Source organism: Peromyscus leucopus, chromosome 6 (genome assembly GCF_004664715.2).
Source record: "Peromyscus leucopus breed LL Stock chromosome 6, UCI_PerLeu_2.1, whole genome shotgun sequence".
Taxonomy (NCBI): Eukaryota; Metazoa; Chordata; class Mammalia; order Rodentia; family Cricetidae; genus Peromyscus; species Peromyscus leucopus.
The window spans coordinates 8,136,554-8,160,354 of NC_051068.1; the positions used below are offsets into that span (position 1 = coordinate 8,136,554).

Genomic DNA, 23,801 nt, shown 5'->3' on the forward strand with positions numbered 1-23,801 from the left:
TTTTCATTTGCATTTAAGAAATTTAAAGTTAATAAAACATTGTATAATCTACTCTGGGAGGTCTTTGTTATTCCCTTCTGTTTGTTAATAATTTCTTTTAAAGTTTGATTAGACCTTTCTATAACTGCTTGTTCTGTGGGGTTGTGTGGTATACCTGTAATATGCTATATGTTATAATATTTTAAGAAGTTTCATTTCACTAGACAGATATGCTGGAGCATTGTCAGTCTTAATTTGTACAGGTATACCCATAATAGCCATTGCTTCTAATAGATGTGTAATTACAGAATCAGCCTTTTCAGAACTCAAAACCGTTGCTCACTGAAGTCCTGAACATGAATCTGTGGTGTGGTGTACATATTTTAATTTTCTAAATTCTGCAAAATGAAACATATCCATTTGCCAAATTTCATTTCTCTGAGTACCCTTTGGGTTACTTCCTGCAGGTAGAGTTTAGTTACATAAGGAACAAGTAGGATATTTTCTTATAATTTCCTTGGCTTATTGCCAAGTGATGGAAAATTCCTTTTTTAAACCCTTGCTATTGACATGATTTTTAAAAATTAAACTCTGAGGCCTCCAGCACATTTCCTATTAATAACTGATTAATTTCATCATTATCTTGTGCTAAAGGGCCTAACAGACCCATATGGGATCTGGCATGTGTTATATATGGGATGATTCCTATTCCTGACTATTTCCTGTAATTGTATAAATAACAAAGTTAATTCTGACTTATCAGGAGTAAGTTCAGCAATTTCAATTTGTAAGGCAACTCTTTGTGCATACTGAGTCAGTAATTATATTAAAAGGTTCTGAAGAGTAATATTATGAGAATAGCATTTAATTCTGATTTCTGAACTGAATCATAAGAGCTTTGAGCACTTATTTTTTTCTGATGCATAACCTGCCTTTTCTGATTTATTTGCATCAGTATAAAATGTGGGGGCTCCAGAAATTGGGGTACCTTTTACTATATGAGGTAAAAATCCAATTAGTTTTTTTTAATTATAAACTGAAATTACTTGCTTTTTGGATAATTGTTACTTATCTCTCCCAAAAAATTACTGCAACTCTTAGCAGTCTTCATTTTCTTCCCCATAAGGAAGCAATTTCAGCATTAGTAAAAGGCATTACAATTTCTGTTGGGTCCATTCCTGTCAACTGACGAAGCCTTAATTTTCCTTTTAGAATCAACTCAGAGACCTTTTCCACATATGTTAATTTCTACCCTGTTTGTATGGTAAAAATATCCACTCTAAGATAGTATTTTCCCTCTACATTAAAATCCCTGTTGGGGAATGCTTAGAGGGTAAAATAATTAGAATGCAATCAAGCTCCTGGTCCAAACAATCCACATGTGCATCCTATAATTTCTTTTCCACCAAAGCAAATTCTCTCTCAGCCAGTTGATAATTTTCTTGGACTATTTAAGTCCTTGTCACCTTTTAAAGTTTGAAACAAATTACTCAGTTCTTAATTTGTTACTCCAATAGTGGGCCATCGATAGGAAATGTCTTCCAGCAATTTTCGAAAGTCATTAAGAGTCTGCAATTGATTTCTCCTGATTTGTATCTTTTGGGGTTGAATTTTTTGTAAACCTACTTTATATCCTAAATAATTAATAGAATATCCTCTTTGTATTTTTTTTCAGAAGCAATTTGTAATCCCCTGTAAGGCAAAATTTTCTTTATGTCTTGAAACATTTTCTCTAAAGTATCTACACTTGAATTAGCTAGTAAAATATCATCCATATAATGAATGGTAAATTATAGACTGAGAAAATTGTACATGAATTATTTCCAATGGCTATCTAACAAAATATTGGCACAAAGTGGGGCTGTTTAACATCCTTGTGGGAGAACCTTCCTTTGATATTTCTTAATGGGCTGATAATTATTTTAAGTAGGCACCATGAAGGCAAATTTTCTCTATCTTTTGCTTACTAAGGTATAGTGAAGAAACAGTCTTTTAAATCAATAACTATAATAGGCCATTCTTTAGGTAATAGAGAAGGCTCCAGGTTGTAAGGAGCCCATTGGCTGAATCACCTTATTAATAGCTCTTAGGTCTGTTACCATTATCCATTTTTTCAGATTTTTTTTTTTTTTAGTAACAAACACAGGAGATTTACAGGGACTGGTTGATTCTTCAACACGTTGAACACTTAACTGCTCCTGTACCAGCTGTTCTAAGGCCTGTAATTTTTCTGATGTCAAAGGCCATTGTTCCACCCAAACAGGTTTTTCAGTCAGCCATTTTAAAGGTAGGGCTGTTGGTAGCTTTGATGCCTTGCTTATGTACAGCTTGAACGGTCTGTGACTGTCCTTGATAGTATCTTTCGATATTTCTCTCGGAAGCATTCCATATTTTATAGTTTGTGTCTGAGATTTGGGGGATGTTAAAATGAGTATTCCATTGCTGTAGTAAATCATGCTTCCGTAAATTCATTGCTATATTAGCCGCATATGGCTTTATTTTTCCTCTCCATCCTTCTGGCCCTATACATTCAATCCATCTTGCACTGTTTTATTTGAGATAAACTGCCAGTTCCTAAAAGCTGAACATTTACCTCTTGAGGAGGCCAACCTGGATTCCATGATTTTAGTGCAATTATTGTTACATCTGTACCTATGTCTACCAAACCCTCAATTTCTAAGCCATTTATTCATGTTTTTAACTTTGGTCTTTTCATTTATAGAAACTTGCCAAAATATTTGCTTTATGGTTTCTCCTGAAAATTTTGTTTTATCTTATAAAACTTTTCTGGCATCCAAATCAGTATGGCTTTTAATAACAGGCAGTAAATCATTTAATTGTTTTGTGGAGGATATTCCCAAATGCTGGCAGGCAATGATTGAACTACATTTGATATTGATATTGAAACTGCAGGGTGTTTCCCAATGGCAAAGGGTTACCTGCCTGACCCTTGTTGATCTACATTCATTAGTCCAATGTCAGCTTTTGCCATACCTTTTACATACTCCAGAAGGCTGGGGCCTTCTGTTTGAATTATTTCTAGAATAAACATTGTTTCTAGGAGCACCTTGCCTACACTCCCTTTTTAGATGACCTCATCTACTGCAATTGAAACACCAAACATTTTGATTTTTTTTTCATATTTTTAGAAAGCAGTACTCCTATCCAAGTATCATCATTAGAAGTATAGGAGCCAATATCAACTGTATTTCTGATCCATTCCTCTATGGGTGCTGATCTTGCCCTTAAAGGCCTACTTTTTACATGCTGCATTAGCATTTTTAAGTGCAAAAGTTTCAATTAATATTTGTCTGGCATCAGGATCAGATATCATTCTATTTACAGCTGATATTAATCTGTGTAAAAAAAATCAGCAAAAGCTTTTTTGGGGCCTTGTATAATTTTAGTAAATGATTCAGTCCTCTTTCCTGATTCTTCAACCCTGTCCCAAGCATTCAAAGCTGCTATACAACATAGAATCAGGGTGTTATTATCCAACAAACACTGTCTTTGCAGATCAGCATACTGACCCTCTCCAAGAATTTGATCTTGGGAATTTCATGACCTCTAACCTGTACCTCATTGTTCTAATTATCTAAATATAAAGAACTCACAATTCAACAGTTAAGGTAAAATTCTGCTTGCTCAGAGAGGATAAATAGCAAGTAGCTAACCTTCTCCTTTTGCTGGCGTCTTCCAAAAAAAATTGTTATCCTTCCCTGAGCCCCCACTTAAAAAACCCTTGCTACACATGGTTCCTCCTTATCACCTCCTATCAGCTACTTACTGACTCAGCCTTCTGCTCATAGTTTAATTTTATGTAATCAAACATCTTGGAATTGTTAACAAAAGCAGTAGGAAAAAAATGCAATACATTTAAAATAATATTCCCCAATAGTAGTGAGAGATAGTAGAGGCAATGTGGATTCACAGAGCTGAAGTCCTCTCCTCCTTCCCTCCCCTCTCCTCTGTCTCCCTTTCTCCTTCCTTCTCTTCCTCTGTCACCCCTCTCATCCTTTGCCTTCCTTCTTTCCTCTTTCTGTCTCCCCTTCCTCTTCTCTCCCCTCTCCCTCATTCTCTACTTCCTTTCCTTCCCTCCTTCCCCTTCCTCCTTCTCTCCTTCCTTCCCTCCCTTCCTCACCCCTCCTCTCCTTCCTTCCCTCCCCCTTTCCCTCTCTCTCTTCCTTGACTTTCTTCCTTCTTTCTGTCTCTTTCCTTCCTTTCTGAACTAGAGAAGAAGCCCAGGTTGTTAAATATCTATCCATGAGCTGCATCCCCAACCCTACAGAGGTCCATTTGAGATGCCCAGAGTACAAGGGGCCTGTAGACTACTAAGTAACCCAAGAAAGGTAGCAAATGTTGACCAGGGCTCAGGAGAGAGATCCTGCAAGCCTGGCCCTCTACCTCTTGTTGCCCATTACCTGACATGCATTTGTCTTTTGCCCTCAAGGTCCCTGGCCTTTTACATCACTGGAATGGCTTCTCATAGCTTTTGACCCACAAACCCTGCTGCGGTCTCTAGTGAAAGAACATTACAACTTGATGATAGTGTTGTGTTTTCAGATTAGATACTTTCTGTAGCTTGTAATCTTAAATTGTGGGTAATGATATGTTTTAATTTCCTGAGAAACAGTGATGCTATGAAGGGAACATTTAGTGGAGTGTTCTCCTACATCTCACTGCACTGAATTTGTACTTTGCTCATAAAACTTTTAACATTTGGACCATTCCAATCTGATATGCCATGTGCACATGAACATTGCTTCTCATACATAATTTAGCTTCTGAAAGACACATGCTAAATTAAAAAAGAATAGGGTGTGACATAATATTTATTTATCTATTTATTTATTTAGGCAGGGTTTCTCTGTGTAACAGTCCTAGCTGTCCTGGAACTCGCTTTATAAACCAGGCCAGTCTTGAACTCATAGAGATCTGCCTTCCTATGCCTCCCAAGGGCTGGGATTAAAGAGGTGCACCACCACTGCCAGCTATTTTTGTATTAGTGTGTCACAGAGATCCATAAGGTTGATTAAAATGAAACATTTCTCTTCTTTGTAAAGTTAATTTTTTAATATTTTTAAGAAGAATCTATAAATCTGTCTGCCTTATCACTGATATGTAGGTCAGCATCTCTTATAATAGGGTACTTTGTTTTTCTGGTGACTACTAAGTTGATAATACCATCTATCCTAGGCCTCCTGATATGTGATGTTGTCATTAGTGCCAGCCAATCTTGACAGCACGTTGTTGATAGCTCAGGTACCCTTGCCTCTGGTTACCACAGCTCTGCTGTTAGGACACTGGGAACCGAGAACATAAGTTGCCTAAGTTATGGTAGCCAGAGCTCTGCACCACAGTTGTGTATGTTTCAATCTTAGAAATATGAGATTGACACCAAAGGAATTTTCCAGAGCGGTAAGCTGGTAACAGTCACAGGGTTTGCATTTCACACTGAATTTGTCATCCACTTGAATTTTTTTTTTTCATCACAAGACTGCAGCTATAGTCAGTCATCAGGGGGAACGATGTCCACACTAGAGAAGGGAGAGAGCGATACCCCTCTACCCAGAAAACCGGTGGGATCCTCAGTAGGAGGCTGGGATGGCTTACAGGGGAAGAAAAGGGGCATCTTTAACCTCCAGGACCATATTTAAACAAAACTGGATAAAAAAATACATAGGTATTTGTGCTATGGTAGCCCAGTGTTTCTTATCTTTAAATAGTGAGGATATGATTTCTGCTTTTAAAATTTTTTTCTTAAATTCTATTTTAAATTTATTTGTGTGTGTACACACGTGTGTGGACATCAGAGCACAACGTGAGGGAGTTGTAAGATTCAAATTCTTGGAGGCAAGTGCCTTTATCTGAGGAGCCATCTCACAGCCCCACGGCCCCCTCCACACACACACACTTTTTTGAGATGGAATCTCCTATAGCCCAGGCTAGCATGTAAGCCCTGATTCTCCTGCCTTCCCTTCTCAAGTGCTGGGATTACAACTGAACACCACCACACAGGGACTTTAACATTCATCATTTGGTTCTCCTTCTCCCACTACTGCACCCCAAGGGAAGTTCTTGGCAAACAATGAATTCTTCCTCTGGGAGAGTTGTACAAGATAATGACAGGCAGCAGACAGACTTGGCTCTGCTTTGGAAATGCTTCGACCGTGCTACTCTGAATAAAGAAAAGAAGCTGGCCATGAAATGGGGTCCTTTTGATTGCCACTGTATTTTTTCATTGTCTTCTTGTGTGTTCTGTGTGTCCAAAGCCCCTGAAGCTCCCCTGTGCTGATCCTGTTGTGCCACAGTATCTAATGACAGGTTCCTTAGGAGGACTGAATGTGTGTCTACAGTTCTTCAATTCACTCTAGAACTTTTTTGGCTCAAGTTCAGCAAAGATAAGAAATGGGTTATTTCACAAAGGTCCCTCCAGAGAGCCTTCTTAATTATTAATAGTGCCCTTCTTCTTCTCTGAGAAAAAGCAGTTCCTAAAGGGTCTTACTGTGTAGTCCTGGCTGGGCTGCAACTTGTCATGTAGACCAGGCTGGTCTCAAACTCACAGAGATCCACTTTCATCTGCCGTGCAAGTGCTGGGATCAAAATCCCGCCCACTGTACCTGGTCTGAAGTTGATTTTTATGTAGGATGAGAGGCCAGGATGTAGCTGAAAGTTTTCCTGGTCCTGTCCAGCTCCTGCAGCCCTACAGTCTGCAGTCGCTCAGACCCAAGTAAACACACACACACACACACACACACAGGCTTATATTAATTAAAACTGCTCAGTCATTAGCTCAGGCTTACTACTGACTAGCTCTTACATTTAAACTCAGCCCATTTCTATTAATCTATATGTCTCCATGTGTTCTGTGGCTTTACCTGTGTGTCATTATATGCTGCTCCCTAGACGGTAGACTAGCATCTCCTGACTCAGTCTTCCTCTTCCCAGAATTCTCCTTGTCTGTTTATCTCACCTATACTTCCTACATGGCTACTGGCCAGTCAGCATTTTATTAATCAATCAATCAGAGCAACACATTCACAGTATACAGAGCAATATCCACAGTACTTCCCCCTTTCTTTTTTTTTTTTCAAAAAGGAAGGTTTGAACTCCAACATAGCAAAAGTACAGATAAAAAAATATCAAGCAAGAATTACAGTTACAATATCCAGTCTATTTATATTTGGCAAATTCAAAGAAAATATTCTATTTATCCTATATTTGTGAGTCTAAAGTCTCATATTCATTTTATCTTTTATCATAACCAAGGAAAATTATAACTATCTAGTCTTCAACTACATCAAAGAGCCCAGAAGGATACAATATTACCTAAGTAAACAGGAAGAGCATTGCAAGCAACTTCCAAAAATCCAGAATAACAGAGACATAATATAATAATAATATAATAACAGAGACATAAAAGTTCCTCTGCAACATTGGGGCATCCATCTTCAGCCCATAGGCCTAGAGTCTTCCAGTCACTTTTCTGAATGTCCTGTAGAATGTCTGGCAGTTTCCTCTGTGAAACAGGAACCTGAAGGACCATTTTGCCTTGCAAAGTTCAGTGATCACCTTCCTATGGATCCTGTATGTCCAGTTGATGCAACATTTTGTCAAGCAGTCCAGGCAAGAACAGTTTTTTGCCCAAATGGCTATTTTTGCCAAGAAGAAGATAAACTCCATATGGAGTATCTTCGATGCCCATCTTTCTTTCTGAAGTAAATCAACAATGCCAGGAGCAGATGTGTCTCACTGTCCAGAAAGTCTTTAAAAAGTTTTTAAAAACTTTAAAAAGTTTTTAAAACATTTTAAATGACATATTCTGTAGGTCTTTGAAGTGTTTGAAGATTACCTTCTTAAATGAATCATATCTATGTGTACCTAGAAAATATAACATGACTATAAGTTTGACTATCATAGAAGACTAATTATTAATATGTATTTCTTAATTATCCACTACAATTTCAAATGAGCTGTATAAGCATAATACCTTAAACACAAGTAGAAATATACATATGTATAACAAAATTAACTTTAAATTTGTATCAATAAACTAAAATCTATACCAATGTAAAACATTTTAAACAAGTTGTTGTTCTTTAAAAGTAGATTCAATAGTCTACCCTTTCATCCTATCATATCTATATCCTATATTTCTATATCACCAGGATCTAGTTTCATTCTTCTACATTTTGAACCCAGTTCTCCCAGGACCATTTGTTCAAGAGGATGTCTTTTTGCCAATCCTTTTTTTGTGGTTGTTTTTTAGTGTTTTGCCACAAAGCAGATGGCTATACTGTGTGACTCTAACTCTGGGCCTCTCTCCTGTTCCACTGAGCTGTGTGTCGGTGTTTTGTGCCAGTCCCCTGCAGCTTTTGTTCCTCTTGCTCTGTGGTGTAACTTGGAATCAGACGTGGTGATGCCTCAGGCATTGGTTTTTTGTTCAACATTGTTTGGTGATTGAGGCCTTTTACACTTCTGTGAATTTTATGAATTTTAGAATTTTTCCTTTTTTCTGTGAAGAATGTCATTGGAATTTTTGTAGTGATTGTTGTTGAACCCATAGGTGGCCGTTGGGGACACAGCCATTTTCACAAAATAAATTTTGCCAATCCTGAAACATAGATCTTTCCCCTTTCTTCTCATATCCTACCATCTTATATAGCCCAGGCTGACAGTGAACTCACTATACAGCCAAGGATGACCTTGAACTTCTAATCCTCCTGCTTCATGCACCACCACACCTGATTTATGCAGTGTTGGGGAATGAACCCAGGGTTTCCAGAATGCTAGGCAAGCACACTTCCAACTGAGCTACACCACTAGCTTGTTGTCTTTAGTGAATTTCCTTGGAGTTTTAAATGATCACTGTAGAGGACTTTCATTATTTGGTTAGGTTAATTCTCAGGTAATTTTTTTCTTTTAAGCTTTTTTGTTTGTTTGTTTTTTGAGACAGGATTTCTCTGTGTAACAGTTCTGGCTGTCCTGGACTCACTCCGTAGACTGGGCTGACCTCAAACTCACAAAGATCCGCCTGCCTCTGCCTCCCGGGTGCTGGGATTAAAGATGTGTGCCACCACCACCTGGCTTCTTTTATGAATAGCACTCTTTTACTGATCATTATCTCTGCACAGTTGCTGTTGGCATATAGGAAGGCTACTTCAAAGAATTACGTTTAAATTACAAACTTGGCCTCCGTCTTCTGTAGATTTGGCTTTTGGTTTACCAAAATAGCTTCCTTGGTTTCATAAGCCTGCACTGTTACAACAAAGCAAATGGCCTTATCGCAAAGGAACGCTTGCCTTTGCCATTTATGGAGTTTATGGTTATGCTATGATATGGTGCACACTTTGACATTTATGGAGTTTATGGCTGGGTTGTGATCTGGAGTGCATTTTGTCAACTATGGAGTTCATGGCTGCTCTGTGATATGCTATGCAAAAGGGAAGAAATCACTGCTTTATTATTATGTAGTCTTACAGGTAGAAGCACAAGTATATAGGACAAGCCCCATCAAAAATAACATTTATATAATCACTTCCTTATTAGTCATTGGTATTTAAGATAAAAGGGGGCAGAATTCAAGTAAGAAAAGACATGGTATGGAAGAAACTACCAGGTGATATTTGGAAGGTGTTGGTGCAGTCCATGAGAGTTAGCATCTTTATCTCAAAAATCCACCAGTTAACCTGCTGAGTGGGAAACTGCAGGTTTTAGACCAAGTACCCAATTTGCAAATACTGTGCTTCATGAATATTAATATTTTAAGCTCAAGAGGCAGAATTTGGAGGTGCAGTGGCTAAGAATGTTAGCTATAAAACCATGAGGGCCTGAGTTCAGATCCATGTCCACAGGGAACAAGCTGGGAAGGGTTTAGTGTGGACCTTTTACCCCAGTGCTGTAGAGCAAGAGACGGGGGCCTGCTGGGGGTATAAAGCAGAAAAATGAGCTCTGGATTAGGGAGAGGCTGCCTCAGGGAATGGGGAGGACAGTGATAGAGGGGACACACAAAGCCTTTCCGTGTTGTTCACATACAGGCAAGTGCATGTGTGCCACACAGCACCTCACCCATGGGCTCCAGTGCATGGGAATGCATGTGTGCCACACAGCACCACATCCATGGGCTCCTGTGCATGGGAATGCATGTGTGCCACACATCACCACACTTATGGGCTCCTGTGCATGGGAATGCATGTGAGCCACACATCACCACATCCATGGGCTCCAGTGCATGGGAATGCATGTGTGCCACACATCACCACATCCATGGGCTCCTGTGCATGGGAATGCATGTGTGCCACACATCACCACACTTATGGGCTCCAGTGCATGGGAATGCATGTGTGCCACACATCACCACATCCATGGGCTCCAGTGCATGGGAATGCATGTGTGCCACACATCACCACACTTATGGGCTCCTGTGCATGGGAATGCATGTGAGCCACACATCACCACATCCATGGGCTCTTGTGCATGGGAGTGCATGTATGCTGCACATCTCCACACTCATAGACTCCTGTGCATGGGAATGCATGTGTGCTGCACATACACCACACGCACCCATACACACAAAAGAATTAGAGTAACACTCTCTAAAAGCAAAAGCAGAATTTTATCCACTTGAAATAAATGAACCTCATATATTACTTAGGATGAAATTTTGGGTTATAAACTTTGAATTTTACTTTTCCCCCCAGAGACTTCTTTTTAGCACTGGCCATAGTTCAGTGATAAATTTTAACATACTTAAATAGAAAAATATAGCCAAATGATAGAAGGGGAAAAAATAATCTCATTTTCCCTGCCTCAATTAGTGTTTTATTACAGAGCACTGACTGACCCAGGTCATCAAAATCAACCTGTTCCCTTCTTGCCTACATTTTTATGTCTTTATTTCTTTATTCAAATTATATATTTCTGATTATCTTTTTAAATGTGTTTACTTTTAGTTTTTAATTATGTTTGTTGGGTAAACATGTATATATATGCATGGTGCCTCAAAGGCCAGAGAAAGGCATGAGATCCCCTGGAGCTAAGCTCTGAGCTGCCTGATATCGAACTCTCACCCTCAGCAAGAGCGCTACAGGCTTGTAAGTGCTGAGCCATCCTCCAGCACACCATTCTTTAAAATATACATGTATTAATGTGTGTGTGCCGTGTGTGTGTGTGTGTGTGTGTGTGTGTGTGTGGTGTGCGCGCGTGCTGTAGTGTATATGTAGAGGTTCTCTCCTACCACAGGGGTTCTAGGGATCAAACTCAGGTCATCAGCCTTGGCAGCAGTCACCTTTATCTACTGAGCCAGCTTGTCAGCCCTGCACTTTCATATTTGATTGTACTAGTAATTGAATAGTTATTGTGAGCGATAAATATGTTCTGAAGGCCAGGCGTTAACTGGAGAAATGGAATTATGTATGTGTATGCACATGCATGTCCAAGCAAGTGTATGAAGCATGTGTGTCACATAGATTAATTTTGACTCTTTTTTCCAGAACAACAGTATATGTTCTAATACATTGAATAAACACCTGGTTGTAAAGCTAGTGACCTTCCAAAACCGTCAACTCATCTCAGGCATAACTAGCCAGTGAAGCGATGTGGTCTTATAAGGAATTCACACACTATATGGTGTTGGAAGAATAACACTAGAAACTGTGTATTTATTCCCATTTTCTGTTGCCTAAAAGCACGGACTCTTCCTGTCGTTTGAAGTTGTATGGTGAACACATGGCTCTTGCTGGTCAGATGGAACAACTCGGTAGGAGTTCACCGGGCACTTTCTGATTTACTGTGACATGAAATGGCCCCAACAGCCCTGTCTGTTTTCTTCTGACCCACAGTCCAGGGGCAGACCTGTGTTCATTTGTGTGTCCACATCACAGCTGCTGCTACAGTGAAGTCCTTTTGCTAGTAACATGGACATTAAGAATCTAGTTGTGAGTTAAGAGCTAGCACATTCATTTTTGAAAGATTCAAAAGTGTCTCCTCCATTTAAACCATTTCTTTTTGCGGGCAAGAAAAATTCTACACAGTCTCTGCCCTGAGACATTTAGGACACATTTGGCACTAGCTGCTGCCTCAAAGGCTTGGGTCACAGTTCTCCTGAATGACAAGCACTTAGGGGTGTCTAGAAAGGCACTCAGGCTGCTGGGCACCTTCAGGAGCTGAGGTGTTGGTCTCTGCATCCTGGATTTACAAGCAGTCCAGCACCAACACTCTTGGGATTGAACCTATGGGAAAGAGGATGGTTTTCTTTTGAGATAAGATCATATGTAGCCTCGGCTGGCTTTGAACTCCTGATCCTCCTGACTCCACCTCCCCAGTGCTGGAATGACCAGTATTTGACACCACACCTACGTTTCTGTATTTCCTGTTTGTGTCTTGACATAATACATGCCCTTGCTTGCGCTGTCTGTTCACTGAATATTTTCGCACCAGTTTATAGAACGAGGGAGCTCTGACACCAGGAAGGGGGGAGGGAGGGAGGGAGGAGCTCCGACACCGGGAAGTGGGGAGGGAGGGAGGGAAGAGCTCTGACACCGGGAAGTGGGGAGGGAGGGAGGGAGGAGCTCTGACACGGGAAGTGGGGAGGGAGGAGGGAGGGAGGAGCTCGACACGGGAAGTGGGGAGGGAGGGAGGGAGGGAGGAGCTCCGACACCGGGAAGTGGGGAGGGAGGGAGGAGCTCCGACACCGGGAAGTGGGGAGGGAGGGAGGAGCTCCGACACCGGGAAGTGGGGAGGGAGGGAGGGAGGAGCTCCGACACCGGGAAGTGGGGAGGGAGGGGAGGGAGGAGCTCGACACCGGGAAGTGGGGAGGGAGGGAGGGAGGAGCTCGACACGGGAAGTGGGGAGGGAGGGAGGGAGGAGCTCGACACGGGAAGTGGGGAGGGAGGGGGGAGTCGGGGAGGGGGGGGGGGAGGAGGCTCGACACGGGAAGTGGGGAGGGAGGGAGGGAGGAGCTCCGACACCGGGAAGTGGGGAGGGAGGGAGGGAGGGGAGCTCGACACCGGGAAGTGGGGAGGGAGGGAGGGAGGGAGGAGCTCGACACCGGGAAGTGGGGAGGGAGGGAGGAGCTCGACACGGGAAGTGGGGAGGGAGGGAGGGAGAGCTCGACACCGGGAAGTGGGGAGGGAGGGAGGGAGGAGCTCGACACCGGGAAGGGGGAGGGAGGGAGGGAGGAGCTCCGACACCGGAAGTGGGGAGGGAGGGAGGGAGGAGCTCCGACACCGGGAAGTGGGGGGAGGGGGGAGGAGCTCCGACACGGGAAGTGGGTGAGGGAGGGAGGGAGGGAGGAGTCCGGGAAGGGAGGGAGGGAGGAGCTCGAACCGGGAAGTGGGGAGGGAGGAGGGAGGAGCGACACGGGAAGTGGAGGAGGGAGGGAGGAGCTCGACACCGGGAAGTGGGGAGGGAGGAGGAGGAGCTCCGACACGGGAAGTGGGAGGGGAGGGAGGGGGGGAGGGAGGAGCTCCGACACCGGGAAGGGGGAGGAGGGAGGGAGGCTCTGACACGGGAAGGGGGGGGGGGGGAGGGCGGAAGGGGGGGGGGGAGGGAGGGAGGAGCTCGACACGGGAAGTGGGGAGGAGGAGGGAGGAGGAGCTCGACACGGGAAGTGGGAGGGAGGGAGGGAGGAGCTCTGAACCGGAAGTGGGGAGGGAGGGAGGAGCTCCGACACCGGAAGTGGGGAGGGAGGAGGAGGAGCTCGACACCGGGAAGTGGGGAGGGAGGGAGGGAGGAGCTCCGACACCGGGAAGTGGGAGGAGGAGGGAGAGCTCCGACACGGGAAGTGGGGAGGGAGGAGGAGAGCTCCGACACGGGAAGTGGGGGGGGGGGGGGGGGGGGGGGGGGGAGGGAGGGAGGGAGGAGCTCCGACACCGGGAAGTGGGGAGGGAGGGAGGGAGGAGCTCTGACACGGGAAGGGGGAGGGAGGGAGGGAGGGAGGAGCTCTGACACCGGGAAGTGGGGAGGGAGGGAGGGAGGGAGGAGCTCCGACACCGGGAAGGGGGGAGGGAGGGAGGGAGGAGCTCCGACACCGGAAGTGGGGAGGAGGGAGGAGGGAGGAGCTCTGCACCAGGAAGTGGGAGGGAGGGAGGGAGGGAGGAGCTCCGACACGGGAAGTGGGGAGGGAGGGAGGGACTCCTGGCCCTCCAGGCGCTCATTCCTCTTTCCTTTGACAGCAACAAGGCGTTCGGATTTTCATAATGCTCTACAAAGAGGTGGAGCTAGCCCTCGGAATCAACAGCGAATACAGCAAGCGGACTTTGATGCAGCTGCACCCCAACATAAAGGTACCGGGTACCAGTGCTCACTGTCCCACAGGAGCCTTTTCCATATGGATTCCCTTAATCTTCATTTTTGGATGAACAGCATCCAACCCTCAGAAATGCAGTGTCACACTGTCTTGTTTTGCTTCTCTTAGCACACAAAAGGATGAGTATCTCATACCTTGTTTCTGTTACCTCCCTCCCCATTTCCTTTGCACAGCCCCCTGCTCCCCCCTTCCTCCTCACAGCACCCTTTATTTTGCTTTTATGTCACATGTATTTCCACACCCTCTTTCCCCCTCCCTGTTCCCTTCAGACTTCTCTTCCCCTCTTATAATCCCGTTTTAGTTTCTTGACCCTCCCCTCCCCCCCATAGATGCGCACATTTATGAGTGTTTAAATCTAGGATCCACACATGAGAGAAAACATTTGGTATTTGTCTCTCTAGGTCTGGGCTACTTTACTTAATATAATAGTTTCCTTTTCCATCATTTTTCTGAAAATGTTATTATTTCATTTGTTACTACTAAGTAAAATTCTATCATGCATGCCCCACCTGCAGGGCTTCAATGGGTTCTCGACCACCCTATGGAGGGAATGTAGGGACAGAAGATATAAAGGAAAACACACCAAGTCTAGATTCTGATCAAGGTGCAACTTTATTTCTCTTCCAGAAAGGTTTATATAGTTTCTGCAGGGTGGGGGGAGCAAGAAGCTGTCATCTGCATAAGGTGGGGCAAGCTAACAGGATGTTTGTATAGGATGTTTACAGGGTGAGAGGGTCAAGGGCTCTGACTCAATGTCCTGTTGCTAGGCAACCTGACTGTAAGATGATCTAGTTCCCTGTCTTATTGGGGGGTCTGTATTTTTCCGCTAACTAGAGATTCTGTCCTTGTCCCTGACACGTGCATACATACCACCTAGTCTTTATTTATCTATTGATGGGCATCTGGATTGGTTCCATTTGCTTGCCTTTGTGAATAAAACAGCAATGCACATGGGTGTACAAGAGTCTGTGCGGTGTGGCTTAGTTCTGTGTATGCCCAGGAGCACAGCGAGCCCCACGGCAACCTTCATTTTAGTCTCTTCCCTTTCTTCCTTCCTTCCTCCTTCCTTCCTTCCTTCCTTCCTCCCTCCCTCCCTCCCTCCCTTCCTTCTTGTTTTTTGAAATATGTTCTCACTATGTGGTCTGATTGGCCTGGAGCTCTCTGTAGACTGGGATGGCCTCTGACTCACAGAGGTTCTCCTGCCTGTCTGCCTCTCCAGTTCTGGAATTAAAGGCATGCACCACCTCTCTAGAGAGATCTCCACACCGATTTCCATGGTGGCTGTACCAGTTTACCCCACCAGCAGTGACTGAAGCTCATCTCTCCCCACACGCTCTCCAGCATTTGTTGTTTATTTTCCCAGCTCTTCTACCCAGCCAAGATGGAATCTTCAAATGGTTTTGTGTTTCTTTGATGTCTAATGATGCTGAATGCTTTAAAAAATATTTTTTTTCTGGGCCGGGTGGTGGTGGCGCATACCTTTAATCCCAGCACTCGGTAGGCAGAGGCAGGCAGATCTCTGTGAGTTCGAGGCCAACCTTGGCTACCAAGTGAGTCCCAGGAAAGGCGCAAAGCTACACAGAGAAACCCTGTCTCGAAAAATAAAAAAATTTTTTTTTTCTGAGACCTGTCTGTTAAGCTGAAATATTTCCTTATACTCCCTCTGTTGATGGGAGTGAGTAGAGCTTACATTTCTTAACCTAACCCTCATAACTGAAAAATGAAAGTTGAGCAAAGAACTTGCTTCCTGCACTGTTTTATCGAGTTCTGTCTGCTCTCCACACTGCCAAACCACTTGGACGTAAAGTCACCACCCAGTTCTCTGATTGCTGATAGCAATAGAGACTTCTTCTAGGATTTGAAATTCTGTAGATTTTTAGACCAACAGTATCTAGTGTGAAATATTTGGAAAAGCTCCTTGAAATCTCATTAGACCTAAAATCGATTGATAAATATTATTCAGCCATTAAGTCACAAGACTTACTCTCTAGCAGGCTTCAAATATGTAACAATTATGTGTCTCACTTGGTTAAAAACCAGCCAAGAGGATAAGAGGATAAGTCACCTTGCAGCGTCTCAACACTCATTTACCAAGTGTGATTTCGTGACATTAGCAACTGAAAAGAATACAACATTGCGGATTCTCAGAAAATAGATCTACCTCAAGACCTAGTGTAGTTGGAAGTTTTCCTGTGTCCCGCCCAGTCCTGCAGCTGCTCAGACCCAAGTAAACACACAGAGGCTTACATTATTTTTAATCTATATGTCCCAAAGGCTCAGGCTCCTCACTAGCTAGGTCTTACATCTTAAATTAACCCATTTCTGTAAATCTGTACCTAGCCACGTGGCTTATGGCTTATCAGTACTTTACATCTTGCTTCTCCTGGAGGCATCTGCTTCACTCTCCTTTCTCCTCCACTGTCTCTCTTGGATGTTCCCACCTGGCTCCATCCTGCCCTGTCATAGGCCAATGCAGCTTTATGTATCAACCAATCAGAGCAATACATATTCACAGAGTACAGAAAGATATCCCACAGCAACCCAGTTATCCCACTCCTGGGCATATACCCGATTCATCCTATTACAAGGACATATGCTCACCTATGTTCGTAGCAGCTTTATTCAGTATAGCCAGAAACTTAAAACAACCTAGATGCCCCTTAACTGAAGAATGGATAAAATGTGGCACATTTACACAATGGAGTATTACTCAGCTGTTAAAAAAAACAGTGACATCATAAAATTGGTTAGCAAATGGATAGAACTAGAAAAAAATCATCCTGAGTGAGGTAACCACTCAGGATGACAAACCCAGAAAGATAAACATGGTATGTACAGACTTATATATAAGTGGATATTAGCTGTAAAATAAAGGATAATCATCCTATAATCCACAGACCCAGAGACACTAAGTAACAAGGAGGGTTCTTGGGGGGGGGATGCATGGATCTCCCTGGGAAGGGAGATAGAATAGATTTTGTGGGTGGACTGGGGGTGTGTAGGGATGGGAAAAAGGAGGAGTCGGGTGTGGAAGAGATGCAGGGAGAGAGTACTGGAAGAGGCAATTGAAATGGGAAGGCATTTTTAGGGATGAGGCGTTGTTACTTTCTTGTTGGACTATCTTTGGATATATAGTCAAATAATGACACAAAGACTTCTTATTAATGATGAAAGCCTTATCTTAGGCTTTTTCTCAGCTAGCTCTTATAACTTAATCCATACTTTTTAATCTACATTCTGCCACGGGGCTTGTTACCTCATCTCCATACTGCACCTCCTGCTCCCCTGTGTCTCGCTGGCGAATTCACCTTTCTTCTTCCCAGAGTTCTCCATCTGACGGGAAGTCCTGCCTATTCTCTCCTGCCTAGCTATTGGCCATTTAGCTTTTTTATTGCACCAATCAAATGGCGCCTTGGGCAGAGACACATCTTTACAGTGTAAACAAACATTCTGAAACAGTGAGGTGGAAACTCCCTGCAATCCACTAGGGTGACCCTTGTGAAGAAATGGAGGTGGGGGAGAAAGAAAAAAATAAGAAAAAAATACAACAAATGACACCATCAAGGACATGAAGAAGCAAACCACAGAAGAGGAGAAAATATTTACAAATCATAGATCTGAGAAGCAGTGTGTTTCTAGCCTATACAGAGTCCTTGTACAATTCAACCATTAGAAGACAATTTAAAATGAGCCAAGGCTCTGAAGAGACACTTCCTAAGATCCCGATGGCCAAACCACACAAGAAAACATTACTAAGCATCAGGAGAGTGCCAATCAAAACTCCGGTGAGATGTTGCCTCACACCCACTAGGCCGGCTATAACCAGCGGTCAGGTGATAGCTAGTATTGCTGAGACGATAGGGAGTGTACGTGTTGATGGGGTGAATAATAGTACAGCCGCTTTGGAAAACTGTCTGCTAGCGCCTCAAAAGTTAGGGATACAGTTACCGTATGATCTAGCCATTGGGCCTCTAGGTCTGCACCCAAGAGAAGTGAGACCAAGATCTATGTACAGACTCGACTCACATGGACCTGTGCTAGCCACAGTGCTCCAGTGCTGTGACAGCTAACAGGCATGGACAGCTGGAATGCTGGGCAGATAATAAGCAGAGGAACAGAACTCCGCTCTTTGTTGTTCAGCCGTAGACATGAATGGACTACTGAAAGAAAGGTCCCCAAGAGGGAGGAGCTCCTAGAACATTGCAGGAAGGAAGCTGTCAGATGCGGCATAGCGGCTCACCCCTGTGATCTCAGTGCTTGGGAGGCTGAAGCAGAAGAAGAATTGCCAGAAGCACAAGACCAGTCTAGCTATGCCCTAAATTCTAGATCAGCCAGGGCTTCTTAGCAGGACCCTCTCAGAAAGGGGGGTGTGGTGGGGGGAAAGAAGAGAGAGAGATATGCACTGCATGTCATGTGGAAGTAGGGGGCTTATCTGTGGTCAGGAAGATGGTCAGCAAGAAAATGGAAAGAGAATGAACGAGAACAATTTTTGACATTTATGTAGAAAAACTTCATCAGGAAACCTATCATTCTGTATGCTAATTTAAAAAATAAAATTAATCCAGGTAGTAATGGTGCACGCCTTTAATCCCAGCATTCGGGAAGCAGAGGCAGGTGGATCTCTGAGTTCAAGGCCAGCCTGGTTTACAGAGTGAGTTCTAGGACAGCCAGAGCTACACAGAGAAACCCTGTCTCAAAAAAACCTAAATAGATAAAAAAAAAATATTTTAAGTTTTTAAAGGAAGAATTCAGGCTGACATGGTGGCTCACTTCTTTAATCCCACCACTCAAGGAGGCAGAGGCAGGAGGATCTCTGTGTGTTTGAGGACAGCCTGATCTATATGATGAGCTCTAGATAGCCAGGCCTATATAGTGAGTGTCTGTTGGAGAAGGAGAAGACATCAGATTTGTCCTTAGAGTCAAAGGAAAATAGAAGAATATATCAAAGCTCATAGGACTTAACAACAACAGTGTAAAGGGGAGATGCTTAGCGCTCTGAGTTCTTCATCAGAAAAGAGATAAGGTCCCCAAATGTCATTTAACGTACAACTAAGGATCCAGACAAAGGAGAGCAAAGGAACCCCAAAGGCAGCAGGAGGAAGGGAATCCAGATGAGAACACAGATGTGGCACAGCCAGAACAAGGGGAAAAAGAAAAAATCAGTCACCAAAACTTGGTTCTTAGAAGGATCGACCAGTTCAAGAACCCTTTAGTCAGAAGAAGAAAGAGAAAAAGAAAAACCTCTAGTTTCTGAAGACAAGAAGAGAAAGTGGGGCCAGCATGAAAAGTCCACAGTGATGGGAAGGATTCTAAGATTACTGTGAACAGAGGCATGCTGGGTAACCAGGTGAACCACACAAAACCTGCCAGAGCTAGTCCAGGAGAAGGCATGAGATCTGGAAGGGCATAGCTAGGTAGGAGACTGTGATCAGCAGCTGAAAAACCTCTCCCATGGGAAAAGCATGGGGTCCTTGTGATTCCATCGCTGTGCCCTGATGAGTTCCATCCAGCATTTAAAGAAGCGCTAATATCAGTCATTCTCAAGATTGGGTAGCTCAATACCTTGGTAAAACGGTACATCAAAACTGCTAAGGCAGTAAATTTGGTGTTTTTTTTTTTTTGTTTTTCAACAGGTTTTCTTGTGTACTTTGCGCTTTCTGAACTCACTTGTAGCCAGGCTGCTCGAATCACAGAGATCGCTGCTCTGCTCTGAGTGCTGGGATTAAAGGCATGCGCCACCACCGCCCGGCTTAAATTTGGTGTTTTATGTATTCTACTATAGTAAATAAAAGCATTAGCCAACATTTTTGGTGTCTTCCTACTTACAAACATAAACATAAGACAGATCCAATAGGATCATGTAGGGAATCATCCTGAAAGCGGCTTCTCAGCATCTCCTTTTACATAAGGAGCTGTCCAGGTATCTGTGTGCTCGTATCATCGGAGTACAATATAATTTATTAAACGTCTTTCCATAAATGCATGTTGGCTAAATATTCTATTTATTTACTTATTTATGCCAAGGGTAACTATTGGAGGGGATGGAAAGAGAACTCTAGCTGTTAACCTGATAGCCTTAATGATTGCCCTTCAAGTCAAATGCCAGCTCCTTCAAACCACCTCATCTGGCTAAGGACTTAAACCAGAAGAGGGGGCATGTGGGGCCCATGCTTGGAATGCCAGAGACAAGAGGATCTTAAAAGACCAGCCAGGTTAGTCCTTAAAAAAAGAAAGGAAGGAAGGAAGGAGGAGAAAAGAAAAGAAAGGAAAGGAAAGGAAAAACTGGATAGAAGTCTTTCTCTGCTAATACTGAGAATAAAAGTTGAAGTTTGAGGGGCTTTCTTATGAGGGACTAACTTGAGTTAGGCATATGTAGAACACATTTTTGTACCTGAATTTTATTTTAATGTTTACAGGGAGAAAGCAGACCTATTTTATTGTGATGTAATGGACATTTATAAACCACATTCTCTGTGGATTTCTCCAGGTGATGAGGCACCCAGACCATGTGTCATCCAGTGTCTATCTGTGGGCTCATCATGAGAAGCTTGTCATTATCGACCAATCGGTGGCTTTTGTGGGTGGGATTGACCTCGCCTACGGAAGGTGGGATGATGATGAACACAGACTCACAGATGTGGGCAGTGTGAAGCGAGTCACCTCAGGACTGTCCATGGGCTCTCTCACAGTAAGTACCTGTCACCTCAGTGGGACAGCACAAAACGGACAGGCTTGTCTAAACCCATATGAACAGCATGACTGACCCCGTGATTCAGAGGTGGCATCCAAGAGGTGTGATGGACATACCCACTAGCCTGCTCTACCTGCCTAACCTGGAACTCGGCCTCGTTCAGCTTCTCTCCCATAGGGAGAGAGAGCGTGAGGTCTGTGTAGCGGTTTAGCGTATGCTATTTCAACCAGCACCCTGGTTTTCTGTTCAAAGAAGGAATTTAATTTTCTATTTGAGAGATGTTCATGAACAAAAACGTGTGACAGTTGGTACTTAGGTTAAATAAGAGTAAGAAGCCCACCCCAGGAAGCTTCCAGAGCTTCATTTTGTGCACTTCACTTATAAGAGTGTGTGCATTTGTTTTTAGTATTTTCCTACTTACAGACGCAAAAATCAGCAGAGTGAATTGGAGCAGGAAGTTAACTAATAATTTCTCAGAGTCCCTGCTAATCAGGAGCTGCCAAAACACTTGTTCTGGGTTTCAGCTCTCCACTGCCAAAGTGCTGTATCCCATTCAAAGATGTCGTGGGCTCTTCTTACTTACTGATGGTTACGTTGTGCTGGCTTCTGAGGAAGAACAATGTACCGCCTAGACACACGGGTTAGCTTTTCTCATCGAAGTGACCCAAGACTGGACACGTGACATAAGGGAGGTGAGGCTGCTTGGCCACAGGTTAGGTACAGTCCATGCTGCTGAAGGTGTGGAGGCAGGAGCTGGGCTCCTGCTCATCCCATCCCAGCTGCAGTGAGGAAGCTCAGAGAAGACAAGCCCTCAAACCTCAAGGCCCTCCCCCAGTGATTGGCCTCCCCCAGCAAGGTTCCACCTCCTAAAGCCTTCCAAAACACTGCCACCAACTGGGGGCTAAGTGTTCAAACAGCCTGTGGGGAACATTTCTCGTTCAAGCCACAGCAATGGGTAAAAAGAAAATGATTGACGGGGAAGTCAGTTCATAGAGCAGTTGTGTAGTTCAACAGTGGATTTTAATAGTGTAATTAGTGTGAGGTACAAGGGTCAGAGAATGAAATTTTGAGAATTTTAGCTAGGTGTGGTGGCACGAACCTTTAATCTCAAAATGTGGGAGGAAGAAGCAGGTAGATCTCTGAGTTTGAGACCAGCCTGATCTACATAGAAAGTTCCGGGACAGCCAGGACTATGTAGAGAGACTCTATCTCAAAAGCAAAATAAAAACAAAAGAATCTGACTGCAAATCCACCACCAGCCCATGACTGCAAATCCACCACCAGCCCATGACTGACCTGAGACTCTAAGAGTTTGTTCTGAGGGAACCACCACTGTCTGTACACCTCCTCTCAGCTCTACTGAAGTGAAAGCCCATTGCATGTCACGCATTTTTTTTTAATAACTTTCTCAGGCAGCAACAATAGAGTCTATGGAATCTTTAAACCTCAAGGATAAACACGAACCTCATAAAAATGAGCCCGTCATGAAGAGTCCAGATGAAACAGACGGCAAGCTGAGAGGGATAGGAAAGCCCCGGAAATTCTCCAAGTTTAGTCTCTATCGACAGCTGCAGCGTCGCCATCTGCACAGCTCGGACAGCGTCAGTAGCATCGACAGCGCCTCCAGTGAGTCACGCCTTTGCTGGAACGTCTCGTGGCTGTGCTGTGACCCTCGCAGCCGGGCCTTGGCCGACCGCTTTTACAAAATCTGTGGTGGCGTTCAGTGAGTAATGCCTCAAGATGGCCATGCCACCCCGTGTGACACCACGGCACCTCTGGCACTGTTTGTATTTTGAGACAGGGTCTCATGTACCCCAGGGTGGTTTCAAACGCACTATGTGGTAGAGCCTGATCTTGGGGTCCTGTCCATCCCACTCTAGATCACAGGCAGGCACTAAGACACCTGTTTTATAAGGTTCTGGGATTAAACCAAGGGCTCTCTCTGTGCATGTAAGCAAGCACACTACCAATTGAGCTCCGTGTCTGGTTTCCTCATTTAAAAACGTATTTATTTATTATCAATACAAAGTAGTCATAACGACCACTGTTGAAACTTTTGATGGTCCCATAATGACTAAAGCTTTCTAAAATATGACACACTATAAAGGGAAAAGGAAGGCCTTAGGTATACTTTACAAACCTTATGTAGAAGAAATGTATTTCTCTTTTCATCCATAAATATATCAGTAGACATCAGATATTCTATATCTTATGAATTGACTATTCTTTGCAAATCTTGCTTAGAGCTCTGTGATTTTCTATCACACTAGCTCCGTGGCTGTTTCTGTAGACCTGTTTATTTTAAAAATGATTAAGCTTGCTTTCAAGTTTAGAAAATTTTATATAGATACATACATATATATGTAAACGTTTCTTTGTAAAACAAAAGAGAACTCTCAACTTTCTCCAGGTTATTTTAACCACTATAGAAGTCACCAGAATCTAATCCATGGTTTAAAGCCCCACTTGAAACTCTTTGGCCCTTCCAGTGAGTCCCAGCAGGGGCTGGCTGGGCACAGCACTGGTAAGTGACTCGCTAGTGTCAGAAGCCCACGGGCTTCAGCTTCTGTGGCTTCCTCTGCTGTGTGAGCACAGTGAGTGTGTGTTCAGAACGGCTTTCTGTTCAGTCTTCGTGTCCCATGTTAGGTAGGACCTGCTCCATGTAAGTGCAAGCTCTGTGCTTCTGAGAACCTACACTCCAGTGGCGGAGAGAAGAAAACATGCTGAGCAACCCTGGAGCATAAGGCGTGCATTCACAAGCACACACACACACACACACACACACACACAACACACACACACACACACACACACACAGGTGTA

The 23,801-nt window shown here is 43.7% G+C and overlaps 1 protein-coding gene across 1 annotated transcript in view; it reads left to right on the forward strand.

The window, feature by feature from the left end:
• The window catches only part of Pld1 (phospholipase D1), a 223,088-nt gene that overhangs the window by 126,427 nt on the left and 72,860 nt on the right, over nt 1-23,801 (forward strand). The window contains exons 15-18 of the mRNA XM_037207272.1: nt 14,154-14,264; nt 20,775-20,975; nt 22,391-22,604; nt 23,389-23,502. Coding sequence (XP_037063167.1) covers nt 14,154-14,264; nt 20,775-20,975; nt 22,391-22,604; nt 23,389-23,502 — 640 coding nt within the window. The remainder of the gene's footprint in view (nt 1-14,153; nt 14,265-20,774; nt 20,976-22,390; nt 22,605-23,388; nt 23,503-23,801) is intronic.